This window comes from Lutjanus erythropterus, chromosome 15 (genome assembly GCF_056507025.1).
Source record: "Lutjanus erythropterus isolate fLutEry1 chromosome 15, fLutEry1.hap2, whole genome shotgun sequence".
NCBI classification, from domain to species: Eukaryota; Metazoa; Chordata; class Actinopteri; order Lutjaniformes; family Lutjanidae; genus Lutjanus; species Lutjanus erythropterus.
In genome coordinates this window covers 23,799,754-23,814,440 of record NC_139331.1, presented here as the reverse complement: position 1 = coordinate 23,814,440, position 14,687 = coordinate 23,799,754, and the positions used below count along the sequence as shown (strand labels likewise).

General features: G+C 37.3%; 1 protein-coding gene across 1 annotated transcript; it reads left to right on the top strand.

Annotated features, from left to right (window-relative positions):
• The first annotated feature begins 6,414 nt into the window (after positions 1–6,414).
• On the top strand, positions 6,415–9,915 carry LOC146314438 (cysteine-rich venom protein-like). The gene is made up of 6 exons (XM_084737625.1): positions 6,415–6,542; positions 6,736–6,826; positions 8,550–8,692; positions 8,833–8,927; positions 9,481–9,563; positions 9,728–9,915. The coding sequence occupies exons 1-6, from the start codon at positions 6,531–6,533 to the stop codon at positions 9,853–9,855; spliced, it is 552 nt and encodes a 183-aa protein (XP_084593751.1). The 5' UTR covers positions 6,415–6,530; the 3' UTR covers positions 9,856–9,915.
• The last annotated feature ends 4,772 nt before the right edge of the window (positions 9,916–14,687 follow it).

Sequence of the window (14,687 nt, the reverse complement as noted above, 5' to 3'; positions counted from 1 at the left end):
ACTTGGATTTATTATCAGACAAAACGAAACGTTTACAATGATACTGATTATTTGTTATTTGAAGATGTTTAATAAAGACTTTTTTTTAACTCACTTGAAACACCCATTTTTATCTTTTTATTTTTTAGTTCTTATCTATATTTATTTAGATTTTTTTTATTGCTTTCGTTGTATATTTTTATCGTTCCTGTCTCTTTTATTATTCTGTCTTCTCTCTACTATGTTGCTGGGTTTTTTCCTTTGTGTTTCAATTTTACCTACCACTTTTACCTAAAGGTTTTATTGATAACATTTTTATATAAATACATAGACAGAGCTTTTATAAGAAGTATAATTTTCTATAATTTAAAAATATACTACTACTACTACTACTAGTAATAATAATAATAATAATAATAATAATAATAATAATAATAATAATAGCAAATTAATGGTTTTAAAAATGTTGATATAAAATTTTGATGGTTGTCACTTGGAGATGTCAGTGATGTTACCTTGTAACAGAAATATATTATTTTGAAATAAATATAACAAATTCTCATGATTTAATATAAAGCTTTTAGTTTGTTTGTTTTTAACACCAGTGAACATCAATAAGATCAATATTTTGTATGCCACTGGTGTTTCATTGTGTCACTGGTGTTATTTGTATTACTGTGTGTTTTTGTTTGACTTATTAAATAAAATGTGTCAAATTTGATATGATAGATAACTTTACATTCATTCAATTTTATTAAATTCAAAGAGTTAGGATTTTATTGATTGCATCATTACTTGTTGTTTGTTTAACTGATTTTCTAATATTTTCATTGATACATGGTTGCAGACATTTAAAAAAAAAACATTCAGTCACAACAACAAAATAAAGTAACTCTAATCTTCTTATTTCTGGTATCATCATTATTCTTATATTACTGTCATTACATGGGAAATAATACTCCATAAAAGCTTTTAATATTGCCAGAAGAGTAAGGTAACAACTGCGGAAAAAAAAAAGACAGTACGGTCTTAATTAAATAAATGCACAAAAAGGGCTAATAAATCATTACACTGTCATTTATGTGCATTCATAAATTCTGTGTGTTATATAATAACGTGGTCTACGGTTAAATGTTAGAAAAAGAAATATATTTTTGACATCTTGCCACTCCAAAATGAATACTTTATTCAAGTTGAGGATTTTTTTATTTCTTTATTTTTAGGGTGATGACATCACAAAATATAATGACACTCAAAGCTCCAATCAAAAACTTTAATAAAAGCCTTAAATCTAAATAAAACAGACAGGAAAACAAAGACATTCTGTATAGCCCTACAGCTCGTCGTGAGTTGTTCACAAAGTGGGAGGAGCCGCGCGCCATTATTTAAGTGTCAGTGGTTGGCACCAAATATGCCATCTCCAACAAACAGGGGAGGAGACAGTGAAAAGTCAATGAAAGATAGATTTATCAACAACAAAACAATCAAACAATCATGTTTCTGTTCTTTGTATTACCTATTTTCCCAGACACTGTGTTTTGCCTCTGACATCACTGAACTCACCATCAACTACAGTTTTCACCTGAACAGTTCATGATGTTGTATATGGCATCATCATGATCATGTGTGATCATGTTTGGTTCACATAAAGGTGCTTGACTATTCAAGTCTTTCTAAAAACAAACAGTAAAGTTAATTCTAGAGCTCATAGGTAACCAGTGGAGGGCAGCATGGTTTTGTGTGATGTGGTTGCTTCTCTTTGTACACGTAAAAAGCCTGGCAGCAGTTTTTTCTACATGTTACAGTCTATGGATGTTTTACCACCCAATACCAGAGTAAATTTCAATGCAACGGTTCAGTTCTGGAGGAGATAAAATCATGGCACACCTCTTAGATCTGGAATGATCTGATCTCGATTCAAGCTGGGCAAAGCAGGACTGCATTACTTTAGTCATCTGAGGATCAAAAGACAGCTCTGAATCAAAAATAACACCTAGATTACATTACATTACTTTTTTAAGGTATCATGTCATCAAGGTGTCAGGGTTATTTATTATCATTAATAAAGGACTGAATAACAAAATGAGAGTTGTGGTGCCTTCATGCTACACACACATGCAACATATACAGATAATGAATTAAATTGAGAGTAACATAGGATAAAATAAAAAACTAAATAAAATTAAGCAATATATAAAATTGTTTACACATACAGCGAAACATATGCACGTATACAGCCAGAAAATAATTCTGAAATGCATTTAACTTGCCTCAGATTGACTGTAACCACCAGCAACAAGATCCCAACTCGCCACATACTGAGGAAATGTCACCGCCCCTCGGGATCTGATACTGAGGCAGAAGGTATTCTTTGGCTGCTGTGTCTGACACGGTCAGAAATCCGTTTTTAACATGTGATTAATGCCGAGAAAGGGTCACAGTTTGGTCACAAACAATACATGGACAGGTTTAGGATGACTATGAAAGTCTAAAGCGACCTACAACACAAAAGTGACGTGATATATGTCACACATGTCATTCTATGCTCGTGACACGAAAGTTGCATGTAACATTATGTACCTTACAATGTTTAACAACATTTTGGTTTCACACAGGACTCAAACTAATGAACTATGACTGCGGCATCTACATGCACAGTGGCTTTTGTCTGAACTGCAACAGATTTGACTCTAAATAGAAACATCTGGGATGAAGTTACACCTTTGGACGGTCAGTGTGAGAGTTTACCCATTGGCCGATGCTCTTTCAGAATGAGTATGGGGGGTAGAAACATATGGGCTCCACAACAGCACCATGTGTTGACTTCTCAGACTGGAAAGCAAACACTAAACTCTGAATGACAAAGTGAGAGAGTGTGTGGGTGACTACACTGAAGCAATGTGTGACAGTAATTGTAAAAGTTTTTTATTCAGCAATAAAAAAAAAAAAAAAGCCATAACGTGGTTTTCTCAATGTTGGAAAATGTGTTTAAATGTAAGAGTTACATTTGTGAGCTTTATTGGATTTTTATCCAAGATTTAAACAGAAAAATAGCTTCACTGTTTGGAAACTTCTGAGGAAACCACTGCAATAAAATTGAATTAAACTATTATACTCCTCAAGCTCTTGAAAGGAAGTTATTCTTTGCCTCTTTCTTTACCTTAAGGTTTGCCAGGGAACTGTTGGGTCTCTGTAAATATAAAGAATGATCAAGAGATGCTTTACATGTAAAGTACGCTGAGATGACTTATGGAATGATTTGTTGCGATATATATAAAACTGACTTGACTTGACATGACTAACTAAAGGGAGTGGCGCTGAGCTCTCTCCTCCTATCTGGATCAAGTTTCAGGACAAAACCTGTTTGGATTACTATGCCTGACAATATTTCAAAGTGTGGATGATGGTCTGCTACAGTTGGTGTGACATAAATTTAGCCATCAGATGGTGTACACGAAGGCTCTGTGCAGACATCCATGTACGCCCAATGTGACGCAAACCCCTCAGTGGACTTGCTCATGCAGCCACTACAAACACTGATCTACTGCACGAGTGGGATGCATCTTCCAAGCAGAAAGTAGCTTAATCAAAACGAACATGTGTTGGCGTTGTCCAAAGCTGTGTGTGTATGAGTTTGTTCAGGACTATAATGGAGTCCTACATCCTCAACGTAAGGCGCAATGAGGTCACTTTTGGCATGTGCAGCCTCAGGGACACTGCACTGAGCATAAATTAACAAAACTTTACAGCGTGGCATGAACAGTCCTCAACATTTCTAATTTTTTTAAGTTTATTAGGCTCCAGAGTGATGATAGGCTATTATTTGTACATGGCAGAGATTTAAAAATGTCAGTGTTGCAAATCCTGGTGAAATAGGTCTTAATGCAGATGTTCAATCTATGTTGTCTTAAGTCTGAACATCTTTTCACTTGTGACCTCTGTTGTGTTTTAAATGTCTTTTTAACAGGAAAAGTAAATGTCCTGGATTGAAAATGCTACTCAAGAAAAAGTGCCTAATTATAACAAGAAACATAAGTCAAAGTACACAGAGCAGAATAATTAGATTTGTTATTACACATTATTGATGCATTAATATGTAAGCAGCATTATAATGTTCTTATTGTGTGAGGTGAAGCTATTTTTTTTTAACACTTTTATATAAGGATACCTGCAACTATTATTTTAATTATGGAATATTCAACTGATTATTTTCTTTGATTGCAAAAATTCTGAAACTACTGAATGTTGGCCAAAGTGACACCTTCATGAAGTTTCTTTTGTCCAACTGTCCAAAAATCCAAATTATTAAAAAATAATTGCATAAGCTCATAGCTAGTTTAATCCATATGTAAGTATAATATTTAACAAACTCTTCAAGTACCAAAAGATTGCCCTGAAGTACTTGAGTCAATATACATAGTTAGATTCCACTACAGCCCGCCACACAAAAAGCAGCAGCACTACAAACAGTCATATCCTGCGTATATTTTAATGATAACACCAAACACCATCAAAGTCACAATTTTAAGGTCATTACAAAGTGAACCTCCTCTCAGCACTTTACTATAATACTATATTATCTCAGAAATCTTTACATAACACTGTAACAGTGTAAGGTATTGTACAGAAGGAGAAATACCAAAAAAAAAAAAAATACCACAATGTTCTGTAAGGTCACATTTACAAACCTTATCATGAGATTATTAGAGTAAGAGCAGAACAGTGTATATACGTTAGTGTTGACAGTACATGAAAAAAAAAAAAAATCTCCATAAGCTAGCAAAGACGAGAGGGAGAAGTGTTTTTTAAATCTTATCAATGCTCCAGATGTTAGGTCCCAGATGTTCTTTAGGGTTGATTGATATTTTTTTGAAGCATGTGTAGAGATAAGTCATGTCTTTCATGAAATATTGTAGTGAAACGAAGCTATTAAATAAATAATGTAAGAGTTGACAGCGCACAGGGGCTGATTTTTGTTACTGTTGCTCACCTCTAATTCCTCTAAATCTGTATTAAGGTGTGAAAAGCAGCTAAATGAGAGGTTACAAGCAGGAAGTAGGCCATGACATGTTTGGACAATGATGGCTGGATGTACACTACAGATTTTGGCCGGGTTGCACCAAAAAGGATTAATTAGATATTTCCAGTGGAAATTTGATCATTTACAGATACAACAAGCAATTCTGGAGGAAGAGATTAAGTGATAAATGCTTGTGAGGCGGGTATTAGCTGATGTCCTGACCAACACTGAAAGTGGGGCTTATTATACCAGTGTTTAAATCACTGCACTGACATCCTCTGTGTGAAAAGATAGATTTTAAAATCTGTAAAGCACTAAACGGTCTTGGACCTAAATACATCTCTGATTTGTTTGTACGTTATGAAGCATCCAGACCCCTCAGATCACCTGATCACCAGGTTCACTCAGTGTTCCCAGGATCAAAACCAAGCAAGGTGAAGCAGCCTTTAGTTTCTATGCTCTTCACCTGTGGAACAAACTTCCTGAATACCTGAAGTCGGCTGAAATGGTCATCTCATTTAAATCGGGGCTTAAAACATTACTGTTTACTGCAGCTTTCCAGTTACGTAGATACATAACTCCTCATTAAGATAATCTGCAGCTATTGCTTTTATATTTGTTAGCTTTCAGTTTTGTTGAAAGCAGTTTCTGCTTTTAACTATTTATTGGCTTACTTTTAGGTTTTGTTTTGAAGTTGAGTTAAATCTGAAAGCTGAAGGGCCTGAATATCAAGATAATAAACGCTATCTTTGGTTACTGTGGGTAAATATAATACTATAATCATACAATCTGTGCACGTCTTCATTCAGCTAACAAATTCTCCCACTGTAATTATAAATCCAATGTTTATCTTTCCCTCATTCGTGAAATTTCCAATTTGGAAATCATGCACTGTGCCTTGCCACATAAAAAAAATCAAAAGGGGGAGAAGTATTTTTAAATCTTATCAATGATCCCGATGTTGGTTTAACCTTTTAATTATCAAGGTTTAGTTTAGATACCATGTTCCATTCTCTGAAAACGGGGATGCCCTTGAGTCTGTGTGTTCATTTGTCACATGTCTGTGTGGTCCTGTGTATATAAATCACACCTGTGGCTCTCGGAGGTCGACAGTCCTGGACTTAACCACGACGATGTACACTTTGAGCTTCCTGTGTGCCTTGGGCCTCTTTGCTGCCCTTCAGGTGCCCTGCACCTTGGCGAAGGATATGGAGCCAGTAAGTGGGATGAAATGTTCTCTCTGATAGGAGATTATATTGCCATCTTAATATTATAACTTTTTAAAAATCCTAATGTGTGATAAATTAACTATTGTTTCTCTCTCTTTTGTGAAAACCAAACCTGAAGGAGGGTGAGTGTTTGTAATTATTATTCACATATAATCTTCACTAAGATTTCATTCATACACTTCACAAAATGTTTTTTTTTTTTTTTTCATTAAGGCACCATCCTGGTCTCCAGCTCAGACAAGGCTGAGATTGTGAACAAGCATAATACCCTGAGAAGAGGTGTTTCACCCACTGCTAGCAACATGCTGGAAATGGTAACATTTCCCACTTGATTTAGCCTATTAGCGTTTAACTTGCTGTTACACACGCTGCCTCGTGCTGCATATCGGTAAAAGATAAACTGATTTTCCAGGCAAGCACACAGCACTTGCAGATTTTCTGGTGTGTTTAATACTGTAGCTGTCTAAATGTGCTAATGCTGTCTGCTCTGTCCACTGTTCCCCACAGAGCTGGAGCAATGAGGCCGCTGCCAACGCTCAGAGATGGGCCAACACCTGCTCCATGAGGCACAGTCCTGCCAGCTCCAGAGAGATCACCAGTAAGTTCATTATAACACCTCTATTAAAAAAAAAGTCATCCACGCTGTCAATTTACAGACACATGTAGGTAAGCAAGAACTACTGTGTTATTTAACAAGTTTAATAAGTGTTTTATTCTCATCATGAGCATAAAATCAGCTGAAACAGCATTTTACACCATCATGTGACATTAAACTTTGCACTGATGTCCAGACTAATGAAATCAGATTAAGGCACTGAATCCACCATAGCTACAATATTTAATGGCAGGACAACTCAGGGACATATTAGTCACTGCAGTGAACAAATATGCAATGTAAATCAAATGTCATGGCAGGTTTTGTGTCAGTTTATTGTATAATTTCTCTGATGCAGTGGTTCTCAACCTTTTTGAGTTGTGGCCCCCACAAAAAAACGTATTGCAGAAAATCGAGTTAAGCAGAGGGAGGACAGAAAAAGACCATGATCTTTCCCGAACCCGAGCCTAGCCTAGTATTTTCTTTCTTATTCTTTCTTTCTTAAACCTAAACCTATATTAACCACATCATGTTTTTTGACAGACACGATGCAATTCAACATAGTTTCAATTCAGAGTATGAAACTGATGTGTTGCACAGAGTTTATAGCTATTACTAATTTTCAACTCTTGTCCCTAGTTGGCCTACAGTGTTATTAAAATCTATCACCAAAATCATGAAGACCTCAGGGGTTGGTATCACAAGATCACACAAGAATCGATCTTTGCCAGGTATCTGTTTGTGTCAGCACCAAAAGTAGTCCAGCCAATCAGCATCCTGGGAGCAACTACTGGCAGCCACAGGCGTGGTTTTAGGTGTGATGACAGTCAGATGCATCCATAGAAGTAAAATTTCTTGAACAAACGATGGCAGCTTCTCAAGAGCTTAGCATAGATACTGCAATAACATCAGTTATATCAGAACTGGAGACTATTTCTTCATTGGAAGAAGAGCGATTGATTGAAGTTAGTCTGTGTTAGACGTGATAGACAGATGGTTCATGCAATCACCTGCCAAGTGTTTTTTAGAGTACCTGCTCTTTTTCAAATAGTTCCCAGATGGCTCTGTGTAACAAACCATCTGATGTGTCAGGGTACTGCTCAACACCTGATTCAGTCTAAATGTGGCTTAAAGCCTTGTACCATACTTCTAATTTTTCTATGAGCTGACTGGCTCTTGAAACAGGAGACTTTCTAAAACAAACCACTTGCAATTCTGCATGACACCATCCAAATATTAAGAGCTACCCTAAAGGCTTGGGATTGTTTCTGCAGTGCAGCTTTTTTTTAAACTCTTATAGTTTCCACACAGCTTTAGACACAGAAGCTAGGAGATTATCTTCTGTCTCTACTGAGCGAAGCGTTTAGAGACTGACTAGTGAGTCTCAGGGTGGTCAGAGTTCAGGTCAAGTTCCCGGCTTTCACAAAGACAGTGTGCAGTGGTGACAATGAATTTCCTTTCATAACGGGTTTTTTATATATTTTTTTTTGTTATTTTTGCCTTTTATTGACAGTGACAGCTGAAGGTATGACAGGAAAGGGGGGCGAAGAGACAGGGGATGACATGCAGCAAATGAGCCGCAGGCGGGATTCGAACCAGCGGCCGCTGCAGAGGACTAACAGCCTCAATACATGGTGCGCACGCCCTACCGACTGAGCTATAGGGGCGCCCCATAACGGGTTTTAAGATGACCAAAGTATCTCCCTTTTATCCTCTTTAACTGTAGACATGGGCTGCGGAGAGAACCTGTACATGTCCAGCTTCAAGAACACTTGGAGCAATGCCATCCAGTCCTGGTACGATGAGGTGAAGGACTACCGCTACGGAGTGGGAGCCATCAACGGAGGAGTGATTGGACACTACACACAGGTGCACTCAAATCACAGTTTGCACAGCACTTGTTAAGTCTGAATAACTTGTCTACTGATGGGTCATCATTCAGCCACCCAAACAGTACATTAACGCCATGACCTGATGATTTTGTATTTTATCTTTTGTTCTCTATGCAGCTTGTCTGGTACAGGTCCAACCATCTTGGCTGCGCCCTGGCCTACTGTCCCAATGCTCAGTATAAGTACTTCTATGTCTGCCATTACTGCCCACCGTAAGTACAGAACATTTTTTGTTTTTGTCATTTGAAAAAAAGAAACAAAAAAAAATATTTCACATGAAAAAAACTTAAATTGAAATGATTCATTCTCACTTAAAGTGAAAATTGTGTCAGTTGAGTTCACTTTGAGAGACTATTAGGGCTGAATACCGAACTCTTTTAAAGGGAACCGACCAATTGTTGGTACTACCAAGTACCAATTTGTGTCACATCAATCTGTGACAAGTTCTGATACCTTGCAGCGCATCTTGGTGAAAGAGTATCACAGAGGACAGTTAGCACATTTTTTAAGACACATAAATACTTCAAAATTCACAAATGGAGTAAGCTTGTTTTAACCACAGACCTTTTCAGGCATCTAACCAAAAACCCATCACAAAACTCACTGACTTCCAGCCGAAGTCTCCAAGATTTTAGGACTTACTCTTGCAGTAATGTTAGCATCTCCTTCATCGTTCCTTACATTGCTGAGTGTTTTGCCTCCTTAGAACATATTGGGGCTGTGTTAGTCTTTGTGTCTAATAATATTTGTTGCACTATTTTACAGTGGAAACTACCAATACACTCACCCCTACCAGGCAGGACCCACCTGCGCTGACTGCCCCAATGCCTGTGACAACAAACTGTGCAGTAAGTGGCAACTACAGCAATGGAAAACTTCACTTCTTCACTTCTGTTTAAATTTCTTTTTCCAAATGAGAACAGCTGATTGGACTTTGGCCAACGTTTTTTGGTTGTTTGTTTTGTTATCTTCATGCATCTACTGACTTTTTCCTCTTGTCTGTCTCCTCCAGCCAACCCCTGTCCCTACTCTGATAAGTACAGTAACTGTCCTGATCTGAAGAAGCAGTGGGGCTGCAGCAACAGCGACGTGGCCTCCTGGTGTCCCGCCTCTTGCAAGTGCACCACCCAGATCATTTAAATGCCCACATGGGTTCCGGCTTATCAGTCAGTTTCAATAAATATACTCATCATCATTCAAGCTTGTGTCCCTCTGATTTATACTTCAGGCTGTCCGACCTGCTCGGTATCAGCAAAGTGGTATCAGCAGAGATTAAAAAGGAAATTTACTTTGGAATGGGCAAACATTGCCAGGCGCCCTTTGATTAAGGTGTAAACTCATAAAGAGGAAGGAGAACACAGGGTGACAGGGTGGATTTGGCCGGAGAGGGGAGGAAAAGTTCAATTCCACAGATATTTCCCAAAGCTGAGCCAAGAAACAGCAACAATTTGAGACCACACCTGCCTGTTATGGTTATTAATACTGATAATATGTAATCTCTTCTCACTTATGGATTATTTTTACCTAAATTTAAACAGATTGAATTGTTTTGTGTAATATGCAGGCTAGTGTGATAGAGCCTATATTCATTTTATGAATCATAGTTTCCTTCCTGTCAACTCTACAGTAACACTAACTAACACAACTGAAGTGATTTCATGCATTTCACCCTTAAGTTAATTAGTTTCTTTTCACAGTTAGCTTTGTACTTGTTAATTCTATTCACAATTTCATTTCCATATGTGTTTTTGATCATTTTGATAATCACCTTAGTATCTTAACTGTTAGCAATGTGGGCTAGTTAGTCAGTGTAGCACCAATTTTAGCCTGATTTCCTCAGTTCTTTTTTGGACCCTGTGCCTGGAAGAGACAAAAATTAAAAGTGGCTGATGTATGCTGTCTTGCAAATGCAGGATTTTAAATGTCCTGCTAATATTAACATAACTTAAAAATTAACCAGCATTGAGCCTCATGCAACAACTTAAAGAAAAAGCATTATGCTATTCAAAATATCATGTTATTCTGTTACTTAAGAGAAAATTTGTCACTTTTCATGTAGAAGTCCAGTTAGTGTTGATGGTAAATATAGTCAAATGAAGCAATAAATTCCTCAGTATGTGCTTTATTGAGTGAGAAAGCTGAGTTCACGTGCTGCACTCTCTGTTGTTGTTCTGCATCCTGTGAGGTCACAGTGATGTCACTGGATGAAGGAAGAACTGCAGACTGATTCAGCTTTGTTTTCCAGTCTCTGGGTAGCCAGCCAGATAGATGAGCATTTTTGTCACCTGCTGTGCTGTGTTTTGGCAAACTAATACCTATAGATCATGGTGGTGTCACTTGTTAACGTCTGTGGGCATCAGAAACTCAGTGCATCATGGTTCATGTTCGCAGTGCTGGCACGGCTCCATGAGCAGAGGAACTTGGCTTTCTTGGTCAATGTAGCACGCATCAAGGAATTTATGGCTTCAACTGACTAAATTTACCATCAACACTAATTTGACATGGATAAAAAAGTGACAAATTTTTCTTTAACAAGTTTAAAAAACATTTTATTCCTGTCCAAGCATAAAATCATCTGAGACAGCAATTTTAAAACATCATGTGATATTAAACCCTACACTGACATCCAGACTAATTTGGCAGCCATTTAAGGCACAGCGTCCTGTTTTTAATTCCACAGTGATCCCTGCAGTGAATAAATGTGAAATGGCAGGTTTTATAGAGTACTTTAAGGAGTTTATTGTGTAATTTCTCTAATGTAGTTAGGTTGAATCAAATACAGGTAAGTATATTGCGGAGTATATGTATGGATCTAAACTAAAATGTCCAAATAAGCCACCATTAGGGCTCGGTCAGACATATGCAAATGTGGCAGACACACACACACACACACACACACACACGTCTTTACTATTGGTTGAGGCTGTGACTCCCTAAAAGTTCACCAAAGTTGAACTCAACACAAAGAAAGGATGCAAATACATGGCTGCTCCACTAAATTTGCCACCATGGCCTTTCCCATGGTTTAAAGACATTTCCTGAAACTTCAATTATCTCAAAAGTTCAGCAAGATGGTGGAACAGATTGGAGTGTAGTTGGAAAGGTGTCTCTGTCGGGGGTGCACAGCATGTCCGTGATCTCCACAGCTGTCCACGAGTTGGCTTTTGTGCCTACTGGCTTCTGTGTAGTCTAGAGCACTTGTAAATTTTGATCTTACCCGAGAACAAACTGAAAACTTAAGATGCAGAAGTACTGATGAATGCCACAAAGGTTCCTAGATTGTTCACGCACACAATTTAAAATTTAAATCTGTCTGTATGAATGATTTGTGCATGAGGCCCGATGGCAATTAAAAACAGAGCGGTAAACAATAGAGGTTTTTCAAAAATTGTGAATCACAGAGGTTCACAAAGGATATTAGGCTAAAAGGTCCAGTAATACTAAATTCAATAAGGAATATCCTGTTTTTCTGCCCTTGACCACACAGTTGCTTTTACTGTATGGGACTGATGAGTTCTGTCCTCCTTCCTCAGGTAGACAACTTTCATCATCAGTATATGTACGCACATTCTGACCCAGCCCTCTTTTGTCTCATTTGCCTCAAAAAAATTAATGTGCATTCTTGGCTCATTATCAGCTACTTTTACACTATCTCTCTGTGTGACTGTGTGTTAAAAGACAATTTTGGTCATTGTGCCTGTCCTTATTTTCAGATTTTCCACCACAATACAAACACCTATGATGTAACTTTACCAGCAAACCCCTGCCTTATGACAACTCTGAGGGGACACACTACCTCAAATACAGAAGACTTTAAAATAAGGATGTTAGGCTCAGCGGTCAATGACTGTCATTAAGTGGCGATGAGTGATGGCATCATACATCAACCCTGCACTGCTGGCAAGGCTCTGCAAGCAGGAGAACTCAGCTATCTTGGTAAATATAGCACAGACCGAGGAACTTATTGCTTTAATTGACTACATTTACCATCAACACTGATTGGACATCCACATTAAAGGTTCAGAAATTTCTCGTTAACAAGTTTAACGGGCATTTTATTCTTGTCAGAGCACAAAATCATCTGAAACAGCATTTTAAACCATCATGTGACATTAAGCCCCACAGTGATATCCAGATTAATTTAGCAGCTATTTTGAGGCTCTGCGTCCACCGTATGTACAGTGTTTCATGGCTGACACATGAATAACTGTGAAGGTTTCATAGAGTAGTTTCATGTAGCAATTTATCGTATGATTTCTCAAATCTGGGCTGAATCAAGTGCTGGTGAGTTCATTGTTTAGGTCTTGTGATGGTGATAAAAGCTGAACCTTACTGAATGAAGCGTCTAAATATGTCACCATTAAAAACTGATGAGATTAATTAATTGGGATAACGCAATGTGAGATGATAAATTATTAAAAAGACAACAAAAATGTGTATTATACAAGAATGTGGAGCTGGAGCTGCATAAAATGATAGATATGGACAAATTAATTGCACTGTGAGTTCAAGGACTGTCACCAAAGTACATTATAAAATGAATTAAAAACCGCATCCATACTGGCATAACTCAGCTTTAATATATACATAATATATACATATAAATAAATGAAAGTCTGTAGAATGAGGTCAAAGAAACACTAAAGATAAAAAAAATAACAAAAATCAATGATTTAAACAAAACAAAACTGAGGTTATAACAGTACTCTAGATTAAAAACTCACATTAATAATGTGAATTATTAGTTTTGAAAGAGAACAAAAATAAATGTATTGCTTCATTCTCTGCAATGTTAAGTGTTTGGTTGGTTTTGTATTGTTGGGTTGTCTAACTATGTTGGTGTTATTTTATGTGATTATTTATATGATTTTCCATTACAAAAAGTTTCATGTAGTGCTGGTCAGGAAGGAGCCGCCATCATGTGAGCGTGTGTCCAGTGTCTGTATATATGAAAGCTACTGTTGTATATGGTTTACATTCTGCAGTTCAAAAATGATATTTTTTTTTTTCTAATGAAGAACTACATGAAGGCTGAGTGGAAGGAGCCATAGACCGTTTTTATTGATTCGAACAACTGCACATGAAGTGGCCATATGTCTTCAGGAGTGAGGGTTAGGGTTGGTCAGGGTTCAACTTCAGGTCAAGTTCCTGGATTTCACAAAGACAGTGTGCTGTGGAGATGAATTTCCTTTCATAGTGGGGTTTAAGAAGAGTCAAATATCTCTCTCTCTCTTTCTCTCTATCTCTCTTTACGTGCAGCTGACAGCTGTGTAGAGAACAAGTACATGTCCAGTGGTTTGAAGTCCTGGAGCCATATTTCCAGTCCTGATAGGAAAAGGTGAAGAAGTGGAAGTACAGAAAGAGATCTGCCAACAAGAAAATAGTCAGACACTGCACACAGGTGAACTTAAATCACAGTTTGTACAGAACTTGTTAATTCTAACTTGCATATGAATGGGGTACCTCCAAATACAAATACATCTATGTCTGCCAATATTGCTCAGCATAAGTCCAGAATATCTTTGCTCTTTTACAATGGATTGATTAATTAATTAAAAAGCAAAGTGTTGTTTTTATTGCACAGCACACTGTAACTGTGTTTTGAAAGGTGCTATATAAATAAAGTTGTTATTATTATTATTATTATTATTATTATTATTATTAGCAGTAGTAGTAGTAGTAGTAGTAGTATTATACTGAATCACAACTGCAAAATGTTACTCATCTTTACCTGATTAACCTGATAACAAGATAAGCTGGACCTTAGTGAGCGGAGGGGAAATTTTATTTATGCATCCGTAAATATTTTCCAGCTCCAGCCAGTAAGGAACTGTTCTTCTCTGAAGAAGTATTGCAAGCAGGAAGGCGTGGTCAAGTCATGTCCTGTCATTTAAATGCCCACATGTCCACGTGAGCTCTGGCACAACACTCAGTTTCAATACAATAATACAACAATGCAATAGACTCAACAA